The sequence below is a fragment of the Bacillus rossius genome, chromosome 1 (assembly GCF_032445375.1).
Source record: "Bacillus rossius redtenbacheri isolate Brsri chromosome 1, Brsri_v3, whole genome shotgun sequence".
Lineage (NCBI taxonomy): Eukaryota > Metazoa > Arthropoda > Insecta > Phasmatodea > Bacillidae > Bacillus > Bacillus rossius.
Genome location: NC_086330.1, coordinates 244,382,478 through 244,409,036, shown reverse-complemented (window position 1 = coordinate 244,409,036; position 26,559 = coordinate 244,382,478). Strand labels below are relative to the sequence as shown.

The 26,559-nt window shown below is 35.2% G+C and overlaps 1 protein-coding gene across 5 annotated transcripts in view; it reads right to left on the bottom strand.

Moving 5' to 3' along the window:
- Positions 1-26,559, bottom strand: part of LOC134527432 (KAT8 regulatory NSL complex subunit 3) — a 265,999-nt gene that overhangs the window by 76,184 nt on the left and 163,256 nt on the right. For all 5 annotated transcript variants that reach the window (XM_063360109.1, XM_063360112.1, XM_063360110.1 and 2 more), the window contains exon 14: positions 19,309-19,406. In XM_063360109.1, coding sequence (XP_063216179.1) covers positions 19,309-19,406 — 98 coding nt within the window. The remainder of the gene's footprint in view (positions 1-19,308; positions 19,407-26,559) is intronic.

Here is a 26,559-nt window from a genome sequence, read left to right as displayed (position 1 = left end):
GTGGTTTATTCATTTTAATCCTTACTGTTCTGTTTGTTTTTGTTTAAGTTTGATTTGTTTATAACTCTAAAAATTAATGCCGCAACTAAAAGAGTGAATAAAAGGGAAAAAAATATGATGTTCGTATGCAATTGTATTGACATGATTTTGCTAGCCTTTAAATCATTGAAATAAAAGTAATCTTTTTTTCTAATTACGTAGATTTCGGAGAAAGACTTCCTATTGTAGCAGTTACCACTGTATGACTTCCAGAAAATTTTTACAAAAATTTTTGTTACATGGTTCAGTGTCCCCTAAATCGTCATCTCAAAACTTTATATATATACACACACAAACACTCTCTCACACAAATTTTTATGAACAGGATAACTGACGTAATTTTGCACAAAACATTTCCAAACGAATACAAAAAAAGCATTGGGAAATGGCAAAAATCCAACCAAAGGGGCAGAAATGGGGAAGGTTTATTTTGTTTAATAGGATAATTGCTATACGCTCCGCATCCTTATGAAGAGTTATTATACCTCGTTAAATTTATACCAAAAACCTTTTGTCAAAATAACTGCAAGGTTAAATAAAAATGGCTTAGAGGACAAAATAATTTCTTAACTTCCTTAGAAGGCATGCCATCAAATCAGTTCAAATAGTTTGTAAACGTTAGATGTTATCTAAAAACTGTTTGGAAAACAATTTTTGATCAGTCTAACAAATGTTGCTAGGAGTTCAAATGATTAGGATTGAAATACAAACAAAAACTATAATATTCTTGCCATATAAAAAATAAAATACATTCTTATTTTCTGCAAACTTAATAAATATTATCTACCACTTTCGTCTGAAATAAAACCACATATGACCAACCAATACCTACTGCAAGGGATTGAAGAAAAAAAACATTGGCTAAAGAACAGAACATTTATTAACTACCTTACTAAATTAACTACCAAATCTGATACAATTTATTGTAAATCTTCTAAATAGTATCTTAAACGTTCCTCTGAAACAAATTTTCTTACACTGGGGATTTTTTTTTAAAAGAATTATGTTGGAGTCATCTGCAAAGCTAATGAGATACATACTTATTTTTACTGATTCTTCCATGTCATTCACATATTCATTAATAGGACAACACAGTGCTTCCTTGGGCAAGCCCGATAGTTGTTTGGATATCAGAATTGACAGTGTGGACCTAATCATCCAGGCTGAGCTGAATGCTTCATGTCATTAAGATAATACTATAATAATTTGTGTATTTTTAAGCTATTCCCCATTTAAATTTTATTATTTACTCAACATTATATTTTGATTTTTAATCGCGTCAAATGTCTTAGATGCTTTCAAAAAATTCCTAGTGATTTATCATAAATTGCCTTGTATAGGCATCTTTTTATAAAAAAAAACAGCAAAAGCTGTTTTAGTGCTTCTAGCTGTTGTAAATGTGATAGTATTTTATTATTTTGATACATATAATTTTAACACGGTGCTCATATATTTGTGCGAAACTAGACGCAACTGCTATCAGAAGTTAATTTTATATATTGGATTTATTACCTTTCTTATGCAGAGAAATAGTTATTGCCGTTTGGAGATTTTATGAAAAGATTCCAGTAGTAAAAGATTAATTTATTATATATGAAATAAAGGAACGTATATACTATTACAAAACCAACCAACTATAAAAAAATTAAATAATAAAAATTAAAAATTACTTTACTACACATAAATCACAGATTTAAAATTGCCAAAATTACATTAACATTCAAAATATTGCATGACCTGATATTCACAGAGCGGACCATGGAGCGAAAGAAGACGTGTGTTGCTGTCAAAAGTAAAAAAAAAAAAAAAAATAAATAAATGCATGCGGTTTTGAAACCAAATAATTCAAATGTGTTAGCAAACACTGCACACTTGTAATCGTACAACTGCTACATTGGTATGGCACAGTTTTGCTAGTACATCTTTCAGATTCTGAACCACATAATTTGCCTAGTTTTTTCACAGATAAGTATCATTTCCGTTCTCATGTAAAACATATTTTGAATGTATATTAAATATTAGGTCACGTTTGGTTCACGCAATAGGACTATTAATATAAATACAATAAATTTTGCCATGATAGAGAATAAAATGTTAGAAATTAAAGTTCTACAGAGTACCATCAAATCATATCTGTAAATATTAGGAAAAAAATATTTCAATATAGTTCAAGGAAATGGAAGAGTTTTCGTTGATTAGCTTCCTTCTATTTTCAAAATAGAACAACTTACTTTCACCGACACCAGTTTTGTACTCGATCCTTTCAAAAACAATGCTATTTCCTCCAGAACTAGGTACTCTGCGATAGTTAGGACATCTAGCAAGCAAACTCTAAACTCATCGTGTCTGATGCCTAGTGGCGTAATGCTGAACTCACACATCATTCGTTCATTGCTTGAGCTTCACGCGTCGGTTAAACAACAAGTTTTAAACACAAGTAATTTAAATTCTCAACAGTATGTAAACATTTAAGCAACTTAGAATTGTTCAGGATACTTCATTTACATTGTGTGCAAAGCAAAAGCCATACAGATTTTTTTATAAATACCTTATACTTAGTTTTAAAATTTTCTTAATAAAAAATTCATAAAAAATTATTTTTTATATTTTTTTTCTATCATATTTTAAAAATTCAAAGTTTCCTTTACAATACTATGTCTATTACGTTTGTTTACCCACAATTATATTCATGGGAGAAATAATTTTCCTGGTGGCTGCAAAATGATGGATCTTAGCCTTAACTGTGTTTATTTTATTTGCAGATGTTCTACATATGGTTTTTAGGGATATTTGAAACATTGCGACATGAGTGGAGGCACGTTCATGGACTAGTTGAAATTCTTCAGCCAATCAAAGAAGCGAGTGAAGAGATTAGTGGTGACAAATATCCAAACTGTTCAATAGTTTTCTCAGTACTGCACAGCATTCAGATACAATTGCAACAAATAACTGGGAAGGAAAAATGAAATGAGAGTACTATTTTTGCTAAAACCTTAATGTAAACAACCCTCATTTATAGCATAATCATCGCACGCGCATAATCATCGCACCTATATTTTATGGCGTCAAAATTTGGATTAAAAAACCTCTCGGGTAATCATCGCATTATGTTTTTGGTCCCGCTATCAGATTCCGAGCTCTTTGTGTAGGTATTTTTTCCGTATAAAATGATGTATTTTAAAGTATAAATCCCATATTTATTCGGACATTACCACTTACATATTTAATTCAAGGAAATACGCAAGTTATCTAATGTGTAAATTTTCTTTTAAAGACAATTTTAAACGTTATAACCTTTATCTGATCATCTGCATCGCTGAGGTGTACAGATTATAAAAATGTAGCCAGCGCTAGTTGGCATCATTCATATTTGGTTATGTTGCTTCCTGTAGTCGACTACCAATATCTCGCCGATTACATGCAACGCGCGCTATCTGTCGAGTGCCAAGTTAACTACATCTGATGGCCCACACTCTTTCGTGGTAAGTGTTGTAACGTTGCAAGACCCCTGCCCTCCTAGCTAAATATTTTTCTTTTAAACTATTTTTATGAATGTAAACATTTCTTAAAAGGTCTCACTAAGAATATTTTACCATTTTTATGACTTGCTGTATGTTTTAAGAATTTACTTTGTATTGTAACAGACATTTTAAGTTTTTACTATTTTTTATGTAATTATTCACAAATAAGCCGCTGTACTGGATTTTTGACTGTTTTGGCCTACTTTTTCAGGTTTTTCTAAATAAGTTTAATTTTGTAAAGTAATTTGTATTATGATTGCTGTTACATAAGGTTCTAGAACAATGGATGTGGTGTGGGATGTATTAGAGAGAGGCATAAGAGGCCTGTAAGTGCATGTGAGAACGAAACAGTGATTCCCCGGTAACAGAGACAAAAGCTGGGATTCCCCACTGGTCGTGGGAACTGAGTGATAACCTGATAACTTTGGTCTCACAGTGTGGGAGAGAGAACGAGGATGTAAAGTCCCTGGCTCTATGTGTAGAAAACTGTTTTCATGGTGTGCCGTGTATTCTTATTGGCTTGTAATGTGTAGGGTGAATGAAGCGGGTGTGTGATTGGTCGGTGAGGTCATGTGATTTCTCCTCCCTGCGTGAAGGACACAGTGCCATGATCTCACCAGTCGTCTGTCGATCGCCGCACGAGGAGGGCGCGTTCGGTGGGATGCGGCCAGGTTTGAGGCCGCACCGATTTCATGTACTTACAGTAAGATATTACCGAAGGACTTAAGCTACATTTGTTTTCGTTAATTCTCATCGCCCGAGCTGCGAGCAATTCTCGACAGGCAGATATACGTGTTGAATGAGTGAGCAACATATTGAAAGTGATTGGATTCTTCTGAGAATTATATTTTAAAAAATAAAACAAAAACTACAATCCACGCTTAACATCTTTTTATTTTTTGTATATAACGAAACGTTTTAGTGTGTAATATGACGATAGTTATGCGTTCGTTCAGGCTTGCATTCGGGTCACAGATTTTGTTTTTTTTTTAAGTTGAAGAAAGGTTTTTGTTGCATGGCTTATTAATTTAAATTGTTTGGCGTGCTCTTTTATACTTCACTTTTTAAATAAACGTACTTTCCATGACTGGGTTTTGTTTTTATCAATAACTTTACCTAAAAAATTTTTTTTCTCACATAAACATCACACCCCTATTTTTCAAACTTGATTTTAGTATAAAATGTGCGACAATTATGCGATAAAACACGGTATTATGGAGAAATTCCCAATGTACTTTGAAGATCTTGTTAATCAAGTGGCAACAATAATAAATCCCCATTTTTGCAGTGTTCTTTCAGATGTTAGGCTTCGGCCACATTTAAAGCTGAAATCAAGAAATTGCAAGCTGCAATGTGGGCCTGAGTCTAAACTTGAACCACAATGCACAAGTACCTACACATCAGGCTTAGGGAATGCACTAGATAGTGTACCAAATGAAACAACAGCTACTGAGGATTTAGAAATACAACTGTATGTAAATGAACCAAAACTTAACAGAAAAGAAAATCCACACGAATGGCAGATAACAATAGGACACTGTAGATATCCAAAACTTTCTCAACTAGCTCGAAAATATTTGCCCATTCCTGCAACCCAGGTAAACAGTGAACGTATCTTTTCTGCTGCTGGAAACATCAATTACAGAAAAAGCCAGTATCTTCTGCCGAAGCATGTACGAGAAGCATCAAATTCAATCATTTTCTTTTCTGGTCAGGATATACTGTAAATAATCAGCACCTTCCAACTAGTAATACCAAACTCTTGTGTTTGATTTCTCATAAATACTGTCAAATTGAATCAAAATTATCCAGTTACATTTTCACTAAACCAATGATTGAATAATATAGAGATGTTTGTTTGAAAAATTTCTTTTTAATAATAAATGTACAGATATCAGACAAAAAAACTGCAACTATTCTGTTCTGACAGTAGTAATAAGTGACAGATTAATATTGTATGTGGACAAGGCAGATGGCTGCAGACTAAATTAAAAACATGTGGCTTTATTGGCCGAAATGAATAACAAAATAGAGAGTAAGCAGGAGAAAATGGAAAGTAGCCTGAAGAGCAAGATGAAGAATGCCACGAAGATTGAAATCTATGACATGAAGAGGGGTCAGGAAGACATGCGAAGCGAATTGGTAGCTGCTCCAGAGGGATTAAAGAAGAAGTAGGATGAAACCAGTGCAGTGTTTGGAGCAACATCTTGCACAGCATGAAGAGCCATCCACCTTTGATTGCCAATCGTTGTGGGCTGTCTACAGGCGACAGTTCGAGGCAACTGCTAAAAAGAATGGCTGGGGCAAGGAAGAGAGGGCTACAGCACTTGAACTGGCCCTGTGTTACAGTTCAGGTTATCCAACTTTTAAAAAGATTGATGAAACTTGTGCTGCAGGCTTGACTTGGAAAACATACCCATACCTGCCAACCTATGAAAATCTGAATTAGGAAGATTATTAAACACAAATAAAATTACCAATTTCGACAAAAAAAATTACCTATATGGCTACAATGCAGACTTGTACTGCTAAAATACAACTAAATTACACAAATCACCCACTATCAAATAAGCTATAGCTACATTAAAAAATATTTGTGTGTTTTTACCTGTTGACTGTGATACTTGAAGATCAGCACATTATCTCACACAAGAATACAACACACAGAATCTATCTTGGCTCCCAATAAGAATTTTGCCAGAAAATTAATATAACATAGTCAAAAAATGTGGATTATAAGAAGAAAAAATAATAAATAAATGCTTAGCTAATTTGGAGCACTGGAGCACTGTGGCTTTAAAGAAGCAACTGTTGCCTTCTTTGCTCTCTTTAAGAACTCAGAACTAAAATTTTGTTCATAACACAAATTTGATTTTCTTGTCTTCAATATTGAAAGGGATTCTAAAGTGTCACTGGACATGGAGGATCTGAACTGTGTTCTGTTCTTTTTCACCAAACTGAAAATTCTTTCACATTCCGCATTGCTGAGTGGAATGGAAAGTATTGACAGCATTATTCTACAAATTTTATTATATTTCAAAATACTATCAACTCCACGAATTTTGGTTTACTTAGCCCACTTCACATCTTCACTCTCTTCCGTGGCAACAATGCCCGAAATGCGAGTACTCGAAATTCGAGTTTCGAGTCGAGTTTTTTAGTAATACTCGAACTCGAGCTCGTGGTTTTCAACAACTCGAAATTCGAGCGAGCTTTTCTTGCACTCTACCTATAGAAAAAAAAACTCTCATTATATCGGAATAAAAGTCTTACAACACTATTATCCTTTACTTTATAATGTAACATGATCGACCGTATACATGAACACATCATTTTTACGTACCCGGGATTTACGAATTTCCGTGATTAATTTTTTTTACTTCTATAATTTTCCGCATAGCATTAATGTATCACTTTCCTGCTTTATGCGGAAGTATTTCCCGCTTTATGCGGAAACATTTCCCGCATTTTACTGTAAAAAGCGTTTAAATTGTCCGGGGTCTCATCATTTACGCCATTAAATGTGTGATATAAAGTCCCGTTTAAAATTTTTATGAAAGTTCCTGCCAGTAATGGCGCACGTAAATATAAATATGAAGAAAAGACAAATGAACAACAACTTACGAAGAAATATGGATGATGTACCATAACTACAGTACAATTCCAATAGTTATCTTAAGATAATTACCATAAAAAGAACTAAAGATTCTTTGTAGATACCATAACTACTGCAGAAGCATGATAGTTACCACATTTGCACTATAGTTGCCGTAATAACCGAGATGTGTATTTACCGTGATGGTAATGTATTTATTTAGGACATATTAAAATTAAAGAACATTATTGAAAAAAAAAAGGATGTTAAATCTTGATATGTACGGTTGGCACATGTTGCTAAGAAATAATGTGATCTGAAAGAATGCAGTACTACTACGAAAAGTGAAAAGGGTACTCGTGGATTTTTAGGTTATGGCAGTCTCTCTTTCGTTTTTCAGTAATATCGGCCGAAAATTAACAAGAGTATTGGAAGTTGGCAGAAATGCCGATTCAACTAAATATTGGCAAAATCGGCTTCTTCAGTACAGCTCTACATTTGATGACATGAGTAAACATATTTCAGACTACAGGACATTGAAAAAGACTTTAATTTCCATGTAGGTTTATTGTGCGTAAGTTTTTTTTTGCAAGTGTAAATTGAATTAAGTAAAATGCTTCTATTTTTATTACTTTAAATTGATTAAACTTAATGACAAGTTACAGATATTTGACACTAATTTTGAGGTTAAACAATTTGGTAAATATGTAGAGTAACGGTATATGCGAAAAAAAATGCTAAAAATCTATGCTCTTTCACTTCCTCTTTTCAAATCAACCGGCGGAGATAAGAAATTCCAAATACTTTAGGAGATATAGAATTTTTTAATTTTGCAATACAACACCTGTACAACCATTAGACCGACGCCATTTTTGTTATTTTGCCGTATGTTCGTGAATGCTTAATAAATAAAATGGTCGATTAGGTCAGGTCAGTTACATTATTAATACTTTCAAACTAAGCGGACATAAAAAATAATGTGAATTAATTTCAATGGTTCTTTAGTTTTAAAGTATTTATAATGTAACTGACCTGACCTAACAAACCCGGACAAATGATGAACATTAACAACTCACGTAAAATATTTTTGTTACTTATTACTTGCGCAACAATATCCAAATAAAAAATAAGACTTTAAAATTAGAAACGTTAAAAACCCACCTAAGTTGGAGGCGGGTACATTTCCTTTGCCATTAGAAGGAAATGATGTAGTCGTTCACCTACGTCGCGATACCTCCGACGGAACATTAATAAATAAATAAATAATCACGTATTGGTTCATTTGAATACTGGCCAATCACGGAACTGTCACGTGACAAAATTGTCCAATAAGAAACATAATAGATACTCGTAAACCAGAAACAATGGTGATCGCCGCATGAATACCCAGGTATTGTGATGAAAATTAAAAAATTCGATATTCCTAAAGTATTTGGAATTTCTTATCTCCGCCGGTTGATTTGAAAAGAGGAAGTGAAAGAGCATAGAATAAAAGTATTTTCGGAATTTTAGCATTTTTTTTCGGCATATACCGCGACTCTACATATTTACCAACAATTTTACTAAAGCATTCCAGCCACACAGGTTGCCAGCGAGAAATGCTTCTCATCTGCTGTAAACACCATCTCCAATAGTAGAGCTAATTTAACTCCTGAACGTGCAGAACAAATTATTTTTCTGCATGATAGATTGAAGAACAGAATTTAATACTCTATGACAATCTCTCTCAGAATTTTTGTGCTGAAAAGTGGAAATGTTGAAACAATGTGAATGTACTTTTCAAACAACATGATTTTTGGTGCTCAGTTAGTTGAAGCTCAGTAAGGACTCCAGAAAAATTGACAAGGATGAAATTATTCCAAAGATATGTTACATTTACACAAACATATACGTACTTGTAAACTGTGGTTATGTTAGTTGGATGATATCAGTTGCTAATGAACCAATGGAAACAGGTTAGATTCAATGGAAAACATGTTTTTTTTCCTAGCAGTGCAAATTATAAAAGCACTCTGTAAATAGTTACCCAAAATTAATAAGCCCACTTCATTTTAATACTTTATTCAAACATTATACCTACTAAGTTTAAGGTAAAAATAATTTCCCAAAAGTGTAACTGTATCACAAAAGCTCAAGCTTCGAGAACTTTCAAGTAAGCTCGCTCGAGCTTGGCTCAAAGTAAAATTCTTAGGCTTGCAGACCTCTAATGTAGGTCTATCTATTTAGTAGGCTAACAATGATAATGGTTTCTTTTTTTATTTCCATATTTTTCTCAAAAGTTCTCACATTTTATTACTCCATCACAGTAAATTTATGTGCAATAAACTTTAAAAAAAAACTCGAACTCGACTCGATACTCGCGAGTATTTTAGCAAACTCGCTCGAGCTCGACTCGAAGTGAAAATCTTCTGCTCGCAGAAGCCTACCGAAATATCATCAATATGAAGAGCTGAGAATTGTTTTGTCACTTTATCCATAGCTTCATCTCTTGATTCGCCTTCTTGAACAGGAAGAATAAAAGGAAACAAATCCACAAAATAGTGAACGGATGAAAAGCTGGAATCCTGAATATTTTTCATTCTTGCCACTTCTGCATTCTTCAACACTGCATTTCTGATGGGGAATTTATTAACAATGTAGTCACAAGCTGTAACAAAGTAGTTCCTAACAGCTTCAAAAAAAAAACTGTTTTTCCTTTTCATCAAGTGTTCGTGCAATTCTAGATGCTTGACATCCAATAACTAAATCCAAGTCATATTTTTGATTCTGGACACTATGGTAGTCAAGTTCAAGTAATGAGCAACAATTTACAGTTCTTGGTTTTACAAAGTTTGAAATAAATTCTCTTAAAAAATCAAACAACAGTTCCCTTAAAATGTGAATATGAGGTGGTGATGATTGAAGAATGACATTCAGTTTTTCAAATGATGGTACAACACTTGAGAAATGCACACAGTGCTTTTTTGAGATCAGAAGAAAGAAACATAAATAGTTTTTCTTCACGATTCATAAAAGGACTTTCATTCTTCAGAATAGGAACATCATTTTTTGCCGAAGGTGAAGCAACTTTTTTATGGCTGGTAAAGGAAACAGAACTTGGTTTCCTTTTCTTCTCTGTCTCTTTATCTAGGCCTTGATGGGCTCCACTCGAGCTTGCACAGGATGACTGTTGAAGCTTAGGAATTTTTTAAGAGGTTAGACACACAGATTGTTTCTGATTTAATACCTCTGCCTTAACAAAGCTAAGTAATGGTTGCCATTGCTCAAAAACCCTCAACAAACTTCTTCTAAGAGAAAGCCATCTTGAACACACATGTTTCAGAATTTCCTTGGCTTCTGTATCGTGCAGATCTTGAAACTTGTGTAACCTTTCTTTTCTCTTGGAACTCTTCTCCAAATAATAAAAAAAAATGTCTACAAGAATGTCATCGACTTTTACTGGCAGAGAAGATGCAGCTTTTTCTCCAGCTAAGTTATTAGATGACAAACACAGCCAATCTCAATAAGCCCAGGGTGTTTTTTCTTCAACACTTCTGCGACACCATTTTTATGCCCTATCATAACAGCTGCATTGTCTGAGCAAAATGAAATGCAGTGTTTAATGGGAATACCATTACATTCAAATAGGGAAAGCACTAAATTACCAATATTCGGTCCGGTGCAGTCACCTTCCAGAACAGGAATGGAAGAACAACATTTACAATTTTATTCTGTGCATCATAAAACGTAAATACAATAGGATACAACTTAAAACTAGTATCGTTGCTACCATCAGTTGCGACTGAAAATGGCCCACTTTTTAAATAGGTACTGCAGTACTCCGGATTTTGCATCCGAAGCCATCTCTTTCATAATAGCAGAAGTTTTGGTACGCCCACATCAGTTGCGAGGCGTGGGTTGATTGCATGTGTAAGCAATGCATTAAACCATTTTAACTTAAATTACTAAATCATTACGAACTTACTACTAGGAGACAGTTCAGAAAACTAACATGCCTAAGGAATAGAGAATTTTGTTTTAGTAAAATGTTTATAATGTTTATTTAATAATTTATCACGAGTGGATGTAAGTCCCTGCCTAAGTAGATGTAAACTCACCAGCAGATTTGATGAGCCTGGTACTGGTGGTGACTCGCTCCGCCAAGATGGACGACGCTCATGAACTTAATTCTCTGTGTCATGAAAGGAAAGCTGTGTACTAATGTTTTTAGTTCTAAAAATACCAAACGTAACCCAAGTGTTCAGTCACTACTTATACATAAGCTGATTTCGACGGCCCTGCTTCGCAAACATGTTGATCACATCGTCGTAAAGGTATTATTTTTTTTTAGGTCTTGCAATACCTTTTTTTTTTTTTTTTTTCAATTGATAACAAAGACAATGCTGAGACCCGCGATTGCCCTTGAGAGTTATGGAAATACCTGTAAATTTTATTCTCTTCAGGACAGAAGGATCTTTCTGCAGATGAACTAGTGGTCGGAATCGTCAACACCAAACAAATAAGTTTCTATTAGAGATGGGCCGGTCGAATCGTCGAATCCTCGAATCTCACCGAATCTCTAGTATTCGAAAGATTTGAAATTCGAGGGAAAAGATTCGGGATTCGAGGAAAAATATTGATGTAAATGTAGTACTTTAAAAACTTAAATGCTTACAATTTACTTGGCCTGTTTACGTTTTCCTTGGAACACATCCTATTGAGGTACAGTAGAACCTCGTTAATACGTGATGGTCAGGACCGAGATAATCACGGATTACCGAATTTCACGGAATAGAGATTAAAAGCCCGGAAGGTCTTGTTAAGCTTCTCAGACACCGGCGTGCAGCTGGGTTAAGGCCGTTCACGGTAAGGGCCGGCCGTCTTCGAATTAGTGTCTCGGCTTAAAAAAATACAGCACTGCCTAGCCATTAGTTCACGGTCATTTACAACAGCCGAAGAGAGAAAGATAAGATCGTGCTGACCTTGCACCCCCCCCCCCCCCTTCACCCTCGTACAACCGAATGCCAGCCAGACACGTCACTCCCCAGGCGCCTGCCGTGCGTTGGCGGGTGGAAACAAACAAAGGGAGACGGGAAGCAGAAGTCAGGACATCCCCCTCAAGTTTAAAGAGTGACAAATGTGACAGCTCAAAGGAAGGGGGGGGGGGGGGGGGGGCGACACAAAGGGTCGGTACAAACAGCGTTGCAGAGTTTGGCGGCCCACGCGATGGCTTGTAGTGTTTGCCGGCCGCCGGCCCCTGTGACGTTAATTTTAAGCGCTGACAATTTTTACTTCTTTTTTTTCTTCTCTTTTAAATCGTCCCGGATTATCCGATTCCCGAATTAGCGCATCACGGATTAACGAGGTTCTACTGTATTGTACTTTTAATTCGTTATTATATAAAAAAAATTATGAAGCTTGTACTGAGTTGGGAAACTTACTTTATATTCATGAACATGGATGCATTGTCGCTACATTGGCATTAAATAAGGCATAAATCACATATGTATTCTCAGAATATGCTAAAAAATAAAATAAAGCACATTTAGGATCTAGACTAAATATGAATCTTGTTTTTTTTTTTTTTTAATAACTTTACTGAGAAATCTGTTACTTAGTAATACAACAATAATGCCGACTTTCATCACAAGTTACGGTCGCACATGTAGTAATAACAATGAAATAATGAATGACAAAAATTAATACATTATACAATTATTATTTTAATCGCAATTCAATTTTAAATATTCTGATACACGTTCTATTTATGAATTTTTTTAGGACCAAGTTTGGTTTGTGTAGACTACCAACGTTAAAATATGTATTATCTGAGATTTCCATGATGGCCAACCAACGAATTTGTTAGCCAATCATTTTGAGCAACATAAAAAATAACTAATATTAATATAAAAAATTTGAATGGGTAAACTAGAGAAAACACCCCGTCACTTTTAACTTCGGGCATATTAATCACTATGCTTTAGTGAGGCTTAATTTTAAAAGACGCACGACAATATTTCTTATGGCCTAAAACCATTGAAGCCAAGGTGGCGCCTTTCAGTTTCCATTAAATATTTCAGGAAAGCGTTTACCTTCATTTGGGACTTTAAACAAATGTCAAGTTGGTAACTACAAAATATTGTTCCGTCGGATGTTGAATTTCGTTTTCCGATTTCCGTGGATACATGAATCACTGTACTCACAGATAATGCCTGAATGCCTTAAATCCACCAAGTCGGATTCTACAGCAATTGATGAAGTGACCAGATTCTTACGTGATCCTACAGTTAACCCAGAAATAAACATTCTCGAATACTGGAAAACTCAGTCTGCGTGTTCACCCAGGCTACATAAACTGTCCAAAAAATATTTGTGTTCACCACCTGCGACAGTGTTCCCTGAACGTTTGTTCAGCACTGCAGGAAACATATGTGACCAAAAACGGAATCGTCTTGATCCAGACCATGTCAAAATCCTTGTTTTTTTAAATAAAAATTTAAAGTGTTAAATAATTCTGCATAATGTTTAATTTTTTCTTTTAACTTACAAATTATTTTATAATTAACCCTTGAGAACTGGATTCGGATTCGATGGGTGGATTTGAGGTACTGTTTGGCATTCGGATTCGAGATTCGGATTCGAGAAAAATGGGATTCGAACCATCACTAGTTTCTATGCTTCGGGAAGAGTTTCGTGCAAATCATTCAAGTACAAATATTTATGTAACTCGGCCACGCTGTCCTTGTGAAATTCTTTTGAAGAATAAACCACGGAAAATTCGCTTCTCAGTCTGGCAAAATAGAAGAATTGTCCATAAGAAAATTTTAAGGACTGGAATAGTTTTTCGGGAAATGATCGTGAATAAACAGAAAACTCAATGAAATTGAGCAAACCAATGAAGAGACTGCCAATATCACCAAATATTTGACTTATTTTTTCTTTAATTGTGTCTATGATTTCAAAATATAATCGTCTGTAACAAGTATTCTTGTCATCCGAAATGTTATCTATCCCTTCTTTTTTTGGGCTGACTATCATCTGTCAAGCTACCAAATTATCCTCAATTTTGCACCAGAAATCATCGAAACTGTCACGTAGTTTCTCAAGATATTGCTGAAATTGTTCTACCCTTTCAATGCATTTTTAACACCACATAAAATAAAAAAATTTCTAAACCTTGTTCCTGATGCATTTATAATATCTCGCACTTTAACATGTTTCAATTATTGATAATCGCTGTACGTTACATGATTAAAACAAGAAAGCTGTTGACAGGCCAATCATGGCGCTAAGATCGTCGTAGAAGAGTGTTTCCCCTTCCCCCGCTTCGACAAGCGGTGTCTGAATTTCCAGTCGGCTGATAGTGGCTGCAAACAGGAAGCTATCTGCTTACAGCGTGTACGGCTGGGTTGTCAACTTACAGGCGGATGGTAACGGGATGCCCAGCTGAGCGAACCTCCGCCCTCCCTCTGGCACTCACATTCGTGGGAGGGGGTGACAGTCTGGCCAATAAGAGCTCACAGCTGCCTGTATTCAAGAGAAGTGCTTACAGAGGGGTGTCCACGATGGGGAAACTAGCCATTGTTTGCGCTGCCGCAGAAGGGAGAGGGCGAGTAGGCAGCTCGGCCGGCTTCAGCCAGCTTGTAGGGATGATGTGCGGTTAGGGAGGGGTGTCCACTGTCTAACAATTACAAACAGCGAGTCGTCAATGCGGTGGTATGATAAAAGACTGTGTGTTAGCTATTCAAGTGTTTATCATTGATAGATGCCACTTCAGAATGCATTACCACATAATTAGGACATTTTCAAACTGTAAGCACTGCTTACAATGCTTACGTAGAATATTCGCCCCTGGCCCACATCCATATTTCTTGGCAATTTCCGAGTCTGGGAACATTTTTTTGACAAGCGCACCTGCATGATCTGCAGCCGCTAGAGAAATGTTATGCTCTATCAAAAACGAAGTAAATAAACACTCAGCTCGCGTAACGTCTAGATCTGCAACCCAGATTTAACAAAGAACCTTGAAAGTTTGTGATTAGCTTCTTGGCATTTTACGTTGGATAAATGCTTCGCACTTTTGATGTGCACGCTGATGTCACTTTTACCACCATGCGATATGTTGATGTCGCATCTGCATATCTTACAAAAGCCAAACCTTTCCCCTTTGTCAGAATTTAAAATGCATGAAAACTCTCCACTATACGTTTCACGGAATGTCTGTTAATAATATTGTTTTTCGTACTCATCTTTGAAAACATCATGCAGACAGTTTGTGCTTCATAACCTGTCACAAACGCCTAAACGAGGCAACGGCAATAGCCCGTAACAAAGTAAACAAATTCGTAAACAGTTGTGTAACGTTGCACTCGTTGACCACAGCATATTTTGCCAGTTTAAAAGTATTTGAAATTCTAATTTTAATACAAAATAGCAGCTCGTAAATTATAAATCAAAATCATCTATCTTAACTAACTGTCTAACAAACAAGTGACGACGTAGAACTGTGTAATCGAGAAAAAAACAATCGATAGTCATGAGCACAAAATGCGATACATTGATCGACATGAATGTTGAATCAATTTGGAAGACACCGACTTTTTTTTTTACCGCAAAGCTATTTTAATTAAAAAAATAGGAAGAATTCAGACAGTTTCGGAAAATCGTAAAGAGCAGTTATAATTCGGAAGACTTCCGGAAAAATCGGAAAGGTTGGCAGGTATGCATACCTAGTATTCCTGGATTGCATTATTGTAGGGAGGGCAGAATCTGAGCTATTACATCCGTATACACAAGCCCCTCGAAGTAACGCTTTAATTCGTTCCAGAAAAATAGAGCGCTAATCATAACAGCGCTAATCAAATATGTTTTTGCCATAAGAGTGCATGTTATTCATAAAACAGTAAAACCTTTTTGTTGCGACCCCATTTATTGCGACCACCTCTCTATTACAACCCGATTTCGAGGAACCGTGGAAAAATTGCTGAAAATCCGAAGAAAATCGGACAGAAAATAAGTTTCTTGTGGTGAGTAGCGTGTTACTGCGTTTCTCTTGCCGAGTGCTGTACTGCCATAGGCAGCGCATATCTAAAAATCGATACCACTTCCTGTCAACCGCTGTCAGCGCTTAACAACCCCCATTCCACGTCCCTTTGCCGGCAGTGTGAAGATAAAGGTTTTTGTGGCAACGTGTTTACGTTTAGCTTTTTGTGAGTGTCTAGTGTGGTACGCAGTTAAGGCAGAGCTACCTGCTGGATTTCTCATGATTTTGATTACTATCGGTTGACAATACACAGCGACCGACTGGATGCACGCTCGCCTCGACTTGTTTTAACTGCCGCAGCGATGTTTATTTTGACAGCTCAAGCAATTATCTTTTCTCCTGGGTTGATAGAAAAAGGTCGCTTCACCCAGCATAAAAAAAAAAGGCTACGCCACTTATTCCCCACGCAGGAAACACACTGGCTGCCATCTGTCTCCCCCACATTTATCTTTCATCTAACATTCCACGTCTCGCCTCTCGCGCGAGCAATAACGAAACGACCACGCATTGGGCCGTTTTATGCTTTGTTTGGTGACAGCAGATTGATTTTATTCGGTATATTCCTTTTCATAGGACCCTTGCTATTATAATACTTTTATATTTAAGTTTGAAAGCTTGTAAATTCCTTGCCAGAGATGACTGAACTCGAACTTGGTGTGAAAAGTGACATATTTTGACCCCTCCCTCACCGCTTTAGTACCCCATTCATAATAGCCCAATTTTATGGGAGAAGGGAGGGTGACATGAGCATTTTCTCATTGAAGGTTTTTCAAAGGAAGCGAAGTTGGGGTGTTATAAGGGAGGACACTAGATGGTTTGTGTGTCTGGGAGGGATGAGCTAGCCTTGAAGAATGTTACCTAGGGGAGGGAGGGGTGAGCTTATGTGTCATGAAGCTGCTGCCGCCAGCCAGCCGGGCGAGCTTCGTGTGCGCCCACTCGCGTTGCAGAACCTACCGCTGCCATATTTTTAAAGGAAATGTCCCATTATTTTTTTGTTATTCTTGCATGAACATTATTGGAAGTATTAAAGCCGACAGAAAAATACGCTGTGTGTTAAAATTAACAGATTTTAATGATCTTTCATTTCGTTTTTTTTTTTTTTTTTCCGATTTTCACATTTTGGTCAAAATGTCCAATTTTTTGACGGTTCCCGAGAATGTATTCGTATAATCACTACTTCGTTAAATCTGGGGTTCGTGACATCTGGGTTCTAGTGTATTTAACTACGGCAAGCAGTAAACGTACATGTAAACTAAAAACTAACCAGTAAAAATAAACTGTCTTTTGACATATTTTCTTTAGATGTGGCCTGTAGGGCGACGGACTTGTCATGAAGGTTGAAGTAGGTTTAAAGCAAAGCCGTCTAGCATTGTGAGTGACAGCATCCTACCATTGTATGGCTGGTTTCTTAGCGAGTAGTGGTTTGGAAGGAGGGGGAGGGGGGGGGGGGGGTTTGAAATGAACTGAAAATTTCGGAAAACATCTATTACGACCCCCCTTCTATTACCACCCTATTCCTGGGAAGCGTGAGGAGTCGTTTCAGAGAGGTTTGACTGTAGGCTCCTAAGTTACCTGACAGCAAAACAATGACACTGGCACCTGCCCCCAGCCTCCCTCCCTCTTCACTAAAACCTGCCAAAGAGGGTTCTTTTTGTAGCACATCTCTTTGTTGACCAGTATTCCCTCCATCTTCAGACACATTCTGTGACTGTGTAAATTGGTATGCTCAAACACACAAAAACATGCATACACACAGTAGGCATTAATGCAATCAACAATGCCTGTGTGAATATCAGTTTTTTTGTTCGAATAGAATTCAAATACGAATAAGAAATTATTCTCTAATACAAATATTTAATTAAAATAATAACAATGAGATGATTGGAACCCCATGAAAATATTGTTGTTTTATTTTATCACATCACATTACAACATAACATTCATATTCACTTAGTAATACAATATATGTAAAATCAGAAATTTTTTAAGCCTTCAAAATTTAAAGGTTTTCAATTTTTTGATTATTTATATTTAAATAAAACTGTCTGTCACATCACATCATAACAACTAATTTTAATTTTTGTGAAGAAACCTAAGCTGCTGTACATTAGGGGAGTAGAGTCTCTTCTACAAGTCAGAATGTTGCTAGCTGGTGCAGGCAAGTATTGACTTGCCACCCAGTGTGTGCGCTTGGGTAAAAGAGGTAGACTTTTTTTCCCCCTCCTAGTGTGATTTTTTTTTGGACCACATGGGACAAGATAATTGCCTGAGTTGTCACTATGCTAGGAGTGTGAGTGTGGGCCTGTATCCAGTCGTTCACTTTGTATTATCCACCAGAAAAATGTTGTCATAGCTTGTTAGGCTTTAGGAGACTTTGCTGTATGTGGCCAAATGTTTTCCACTAGATATATATGTTTTTTTATATCACTACTGAACGAAACTTATCACAGAGTCGGCATGCCATGTTTCTACTTTCTGATTTTCTGAAAACTGTCAACTTCTACCACCCTGGTTATGTGATTTTTAGGGACACCTTTTATCCTTTATCAATAAGCTGATACTTTTAATCTATTTTTAATGACCTGATGAACTCTCTTCTCTATAGAATATGTTAGCAGATAATGTGGAAGTTAGTAATCGTTCCAAATTACTGTATTAAATACAGCTTTACTGTATTAGTCTTTTCAATATTTACGTGGGCGGATGTAGTCCTAAAAAATTAGAAAATTCTGTGGAAATTTTGTACCCGCATGACAAGAAAAAACTCTACGACCCAGAACTTTTTCCCTGATTTTCGAGATTTTGCACAGCTCTACTCGTCAACGAATGAATATTTGTTTTTTTCAAAATGTTAGTATTCAAATTGAATACAAATTATAAACTATTCGTTTCAATATTCGAAAATTCAAATGTTCGCTCATAACTACAATTAACACATTCACAGTGTTCTTACTTTACACCCATATGTTTACACTGCAATGAATTAAGAAACTTCACTCATAAGCTACTTTATACCAAGCTTTTATAAAAATTAATTTTTTAAAACATAATTTTTAAAAAGCATAAAACATATAAAATGATATTAATATTTTGATCCATAATAGTCTAAAACCAAAAAAAGTTTAATTTACCTCCTCACTATCAGCGGTTTTCCTCGCCCATTTGCCTTCTGTTGTTGAAGAAAGACTGGAGTTGGTCAGCAACTGTGCTGGGCGCTTCTGCGCGATTCCTGCAATCAGTACATTTGTCATTTAGACCTAAAGAGTGATCTCCAGTGTCACCTTTCAGACTGTAGTTTGAGTAAACTGCCAAAGCTTTTATTTTTTAACTGGGAATTTCATAGCAGGTTGGTGTGCTATGTGCATGGTGTATCTGAAAGTGTGGTTGAACATGTTACAATTTACAATTAAAACAAGGATGGTGAACTGAAACAAAAATGGCAACCATACTAACCACCTGTGGAAGAATTGTGTAAATTTCACTGATTTTTAAAGTTTTTTGAATACTGAAACTTATATTTGCTAGTTTGAAGTCCTACTAAATTAATTAAAATAATATCAAAACAGATTTACAATCAAAAAAGGATTAAATAAGTTAGATGAAAAAAGTGGTGATATTAGCATTAGAGTATTTACTATTTTTTCAGGTCTTTAACCCATTAAAACCCCAAAATGCAAGTGAATGCTGGCTGAAGTTGAGCTGCTAACGAGGCGTCAGGGCACCTTAGTCATTCTGAATGCTGGAGGAAGGACTTGAGGGTGGTGTTCTTAGGTCCGCATCCTGCCCTTGGACCCTGTCTGTGAAAAGGTCCGAATCAAAAATTATCAGAACATGATCACAGACAGTTAGCAAAAATAGGCAGAAAATGCCTACTAACAAAGATGATTGGGGAAATAAAGTTTGTCAAAAAAACTCACCATACAGGGAGATGGCTTCTAGCATCAGCCAGGGTGCGGAGCTCGCAAACACACAATTGTCGCGGACGTTTCCAAAATTAAAAAGATAGAAAATATTATGAAGTATTATTAATGAAGCATGACTACTTCAATGAGGTACGCAGACTGACTAAATGCTAAATACTAAATGTTGTAGGGAGCACATTGTAACAACCCAGATTACAGCCTTCCTCATGCAATTCAGCAATAATTGTTTGTTATAAATTTTTTGTCATATTTCAGGTTAGGTTTTCAAATGATGTAATGTTTTTTTTTTCTTTTGCGAAGTTATTGTGAACGAAATTTTCCAGATTTATTGTTTTTATTTTTAAAATTCATAAATTTATATTTTAAGTATATTTATATTTCAATTTTTTTGCTGGCTTCTTTGTGTGGGAAGGCATGCTGAAGTGATTTTCCTTCGTTATTTCCATGACAGAGGCTTTGTTTCACACGCTAAGCGTGTGAGTCATGGTCACGGGAGTATGAGAGAAAAAATTGCTGTCGTGGGAAAAGAAGTAAGCATTTCGTGGAAGCTTCTGTTGCCATGCGCTGTGATTGGCTGAAAATTACGTCAGCGAGCCCAGAACACTGGCCGCACAAACGGAAGGAAGGCTGTAAAATTCAGTCATTGTCCGAGCACCGGACCGAGCGGTCGTTGTTCGGGCGGCGGGCCGAGCAGGCCGTGGAAGGGCGATGGCTTGTGGTTTATTCTTTTCGGAACGTACAGTTTAATTTTTTTTTGTGTGCTCTGTTGTACGGAATATAGTGTAATTTTTACATGAATAAATAAAACAGGTAATACATCGAACTTTGTGTATAAATTTCTTCTTTCTTCGTGACCTGCAACCTGTATGTTCCACTCATCACCAAATTGAGCTAGCCGGAGGTAGTGAGTGGTGACATTTGGCGGCCCAACGTGTGGCTGGCACGGACTTCTACACACCCTGATTTGCTAAATTTTCAAGAAAAACTATTTTTTTTTTTTTTTTCATTTTTCAAAATATGTCAAGAATTTCAAAGTATGTACACATCCATCAATCATCAGCTGTGCTGTTTACACCCAGACTATGTCAACTAGTGCTTTGTCTACGTGTCGTAAATATCACGAGAGACCGAAGCTGCAAGACCCAGGGGTGTCCAGAACACAGAACTTCGAGATCGTCACATGCACAACTTCGAGATCGTCACATCGCGGGAACTACATAGTACTTCGAGATCGTCGTCACATCGCAGAACGTGGAGATCGTCGCATCGCGGGACTACGTGGGACAGAGCACCAAACACAGCAAGTCAACTAAGATTGTAATTTTGAAACTTATTTTTTTGTAACACGGTTAGGTAGATTTCATTTTATTTTATTTCAGTGAAGTGAAAAACCTACAAAATTTAAACACAATAATTTATAAACCAGGATTTTCCAGGTCCCCAGGAAATGTCTATTAGCATGGAACATCCTGCAGGACTTATTCAAAGTGAGGTTAAAGGGGGGTCCGAACAGATGTTGCAAATGATAATTGCAACAATACAACAACTGTCACAAGGTCAAGCAGAACTGAAAAGAGATTTAGGAAATCAAATTGCACAGGGGCAACACAAAATGGAGTGCATGCAACAGGAAATCTGACGGGATTTGTTAAAAGTGAGAACTCAAATTAAAAATATACATGTTCATTAGAGGTGGGACGATACCACAATTTCGATACTCGATTCTGTATTGTTTTTTCAGTTCGATACTTTCGATACTTCGATACTTTCGATATTCCAGGGAAAAATATTTTCCCATCAAGTAACAATTATTACAAATAACATAAATTAGTTTTAAACTATATCAATTCAATCTATCAAACCAGCACAATATCAGGTTAAACTTAAATACACAATGTGTAAATAATTGCATTACATTAATGAAAGATATGAATTCATCATTATATAGAAATATAATAAAACCACCAGAAATGTAAAATACAGTTCATAATCAAGTAAAGCTGACATGAGAAACAGTGGCCTTACAAAATGTTTGAAGTCCTTTCTTGGAGGGGGGGAAAAGTCACCAAGCCTAAATTAGAAATAAAAAATTAGGCTATTGTAAAAAGAAAATCAGAAATTTTTGCTTGTTTGTTTCATTTTACAAACAACTTTATGCAACAGAACAATTTTCAATAAAATTTTAACTTGAGAAATGTAAAAAACAAAACAATCCGATCGTAAGAAAACAATAACAAACTGGTATATTCAGATCAAAGATTAATGAATGCACAAAATATGAGATCCGTGCCTTGGTTAAACGCGGTCACCATTTTCATAATCATTGCTAGTTTGCGCCACTAGTCTCGCTTCGTGCTGGCCATAGATGCCACTAGCGAAGTGCACAGTCTACTTGATACTAACCATATCTATGGTGCCATAAAGTTATTTTCTTAAGCTTGCAAAGGTAAACAATGAACGTTTTTCAAAATGAAAGCATTAATTATAACGTAATTTATCAGGAGGAATATATATAACAAAACAATTAGTGAATTTTAGGACTTTTCCGCTTCGTCAAAACGTATGAAACGGAAAATTAATGATTTTATAAGTGTATGTTCCGGGAAAGTAAACCATTGTAAATATAGTACTTTCGGCGGGACCAAAATTAATCTGCGTATGACATGGGAAAATGTATGAAACGGGAATGTATTATCGAGTTCTACTGTAGTTCTATTTTGTACGATGGCGACTCAAAACTTAATTCATTAAAAATGAACAAGCATTCCGGTATCGAAAAAATGTATCGAACTTACAGTTTTGATACTCGATACTTTGCGATACCGTCAAGTATCGAAGGTATCAAGGTATCGAAGTATCGAAAATCCCATCACTAATGTTAATGTAAACAATCAAATTTCCACATGAGCATCAAGGGTTGAGAGCTGTGAATCACAACTGGAAAGGGAGAAAACTAATTTAGAAACTTGTGAAAGGGAAATGATAGTGTCAAAAGAAAATGTTGAATTTATTTGGGCTTGATTTACATGAACACGTAAACATTGGGAATAAATGTGAAAAGTTCTGAGATAAGGTAAACAGGGAATGTTTGGACAATGTGGAGACAAAATTTAGTAAAATAAGAAGTAATGGACATGTGATCAGAAGTTTGTGTAAACAGATGACAGAGGTAGAGACTGAGATGAAAGCATTCTGGGACAAACTTAAGAATGAGCTTGCTGAGAATGTAATCAAGGAATTTTGTGCAGATTGCAGTGAAGTAATAAAAGGACATATTTTTCAAAACATAAACAGTGATTTGCCCACATGTGGATTGTGTGTACCTAAAAGTTTACAAACTGAAATTTGCACAATGATTCATGTGGAATCGGGACACTATGGAGTGAGAAAAACTGTGCAATATGTTCAGAGGTTTTGTGTGTGGAAACATGTGTACCGAACTGTCGCCAAAATTGTAAACAGTTGTTTGTTATGGGCACAGACAGAAGAAAGGCATGGTAAATGTAAAGGGGTGATGCAATGTGTGTTTGCAACAGAGCCTCTGGAAACAGTGTCTGTAGACTTGTTTGTTCAACTGGCTATATGGAAGGGTGGAGTCAAATATAGTTTTGTTGTGTTTGATGTTTTTTAATTTGTTGCATTTTTGCCATTTTATAATGTTTTTCAGAATTTTTTTTTTTTTGATAATTTGAATGGTGTACATTTTGATAATGTTTTGTGTATTTCTTGAAGATATGTTATACTATAATATAGGAATGTAATATAATATTTATAATAGCAAATTTTTAGGATGAATAATCAAATTTTTCACAAGGTTTTTAAAGAGAAGGATGGATGTACACATAAATTTTGAAGATAATAACTATATTAAGATTTTGTTAATGGGAATGCTTTTCTGTTTTGAAAAAGTAACCATAATAATATATGTATAAATTCTTTTGAATAGACTGGTACCAAATGTTATTATAAGAAATGCTTTACATTGTGATAATTTCATTGCACTTGGGTAATGTTTTGTTTGTTTAATGTTGTGTCATGGGAAGGTGTTGAACGAAATTTATTATGAGTTATGTTTTCGGGAAAATGATAGAATTTTGAAATAGTTTAATGTTTTAAATTAAAGTGCCGCACATTTGTAATGGTAAATGATTGTTTTGGATTGAATGACAGGGTGTCAACATCCTATATTAAAGGTATGAAATGTAACGCTATACGCTAATGAAAACTAGTCGTCGAGTTTTGAAGCTGCAGAAGCAGTTGTGTGTTCACGATGGCCAGAGTTGAGGTGAATTTTTTTTGTATTGCCCTAAATAAGCAGCAAATGTTTTTGTGTAGTGTGGTTTGTGAAGCAGCTGGGGGGCCAGGAGGTTAATTTTAAATATGTTTCCAATATGGAGTCTGATATTTTTTTTCTTCTTCCTTCCTTCCTTCTTGCTTGCAAGGGTGAGTCCCTTCTCCTTGGTTGCTCTCACCCCTCATCAATGTTAATTTATGTGCTGTTGCTGAAAGGGGAGATATAGCTTGAAACCTAAGGAAGGTCATGTGTTCAAATAATTTGTTTTTGAAGAAGAGAAGCATACGACTGTATGTTAAGGCTAAGATCCTTAGTTTTGCAGCCTCCAAGAAAATTATTTCTCCCATGAATATCGTAGTAGATAAAAAATACATACTAGACAGAATTGTAAATAAAACTTTGAATTTTGTAAATATGACGATAAAATTTTTTTTTCAAAAAATGCTTTCTTATTTAATTTTAATTTTGAAATTTTCAAAACTAAATATTAGGTATATATTTTAACGGTACACGGCTGTTACTTTGCACACAACTTAAAGGAGGTACAATGAACAATTCTGTCTAGTAATTTTTTTAATACAACGTACAGAATTTAAATAATCTGAGTATTAAATACTGTGATTTAACTGTCACTTGCCGCTGATGAAAGGAACGAGTTCAACAGTTTGCCGCTAGAGCTCCAATTAGTTCCGAGTTTACTCACTAGATGGCTCTAATATTGCAGGAGTTCATGCGGGAATATTATCGCTTCGAAACGGTCAAAACACAACACTAGTATCAGCAATAGTAATCAATGAATTGAAAACCGTCTCACTTTGTCGACAATTTCTATAGATATATTTGTCAGCTTTTCAGTGATGTAAATTATTATTAATATGCTTAACTTGTCGTGACAAATTTATTCATAGAATATTTTTTATTTAAAATCATCTAACTACAATTACTGAATTGTTTTAGTAGATAGAGATTTATTATAATAGTTGGGCGTCTTAAAAAAAACTTATTTTGGAAATACTAAAGTGCTAAATATGATTATAATATCTAACCTGTTTCGTTTACGGGCATCTACGTGAACGTCGCACATTACATTTTATTACAACATTATTTCACATATTATCTTAGTGACTTCATTATGTATTTTGATATGACTCTTTACCTTAACACATGAATGAATCCTGCAATCACGGTGTAATACAATAATAGCAAAATGGTTTCATATAATAATATAACTTCCAAAATCAATTTAAATTATTAAATTATTATTTATACTTCTATTCAAGAATCGTACATTCAAGACAAATAAATAATGTTTAAGATTTTATTAGAATATTTCAATTATTGTAAAAAAAATTTATTTGCAAAATGACAATGATTTTCTATTAATTTATTTAATTATATTTCTTTAGTTATATTTATTTAATTGTGATTCTTTAATTATATTTGTACCTCGACTTAAGCTCTGGTAGAATGGGCTATACCTCTGGGTGTAATGTTACATAAATGAGTTATGATCAAAATATTAATAGTTATTATTGCAACTCTATAGAGATGTTTAAAAAAAAATAGTAACTGAAGGACCAGCCGCCTATGGCAACTTCCTCCCGTAATGATTTACGTAGTTATGTATATAACGATACAAAAATAAGGGCCAATCTCTCGATGCTGTCGTTGAACAATGGTTAACTAAAAGTCGTTTAAAATTACCTTTGGTTTTTAACAATAGATTTTTCACTACCCAAGCATTTATTGTATCACTAACCTTGAGCAGTTACACATTTTCGTTAGTTACACAAGTTCGTTAGAAACACAATTACAAAGCAGTGGCGATTATTTTTTTAAATTTTTCTTCTGGGGTCATGTAAAATTATGTTTGTAAACAAATATTGGCCAGAAAGAATTATATATTTTTCAATTTAACTTCCGCTACATTATTTGCAACTATAAATGATCAAAGAAACATAAGTTCCAAGTGCGCGCATACACGCACGCATATGTATACATGTAAATACTTTTGAACAAGTGAAATGAGGAGTTTTAGCAAATAAACATTCAGGTAATTTTCCAAAATACAATTTTAAAGACCTTTATATTGTGTTCTTACATTTTCAGTTAGATTTATTTAAATTATTTGGCAAATATTACAATCTAAAAACTTTTGTAAGTAT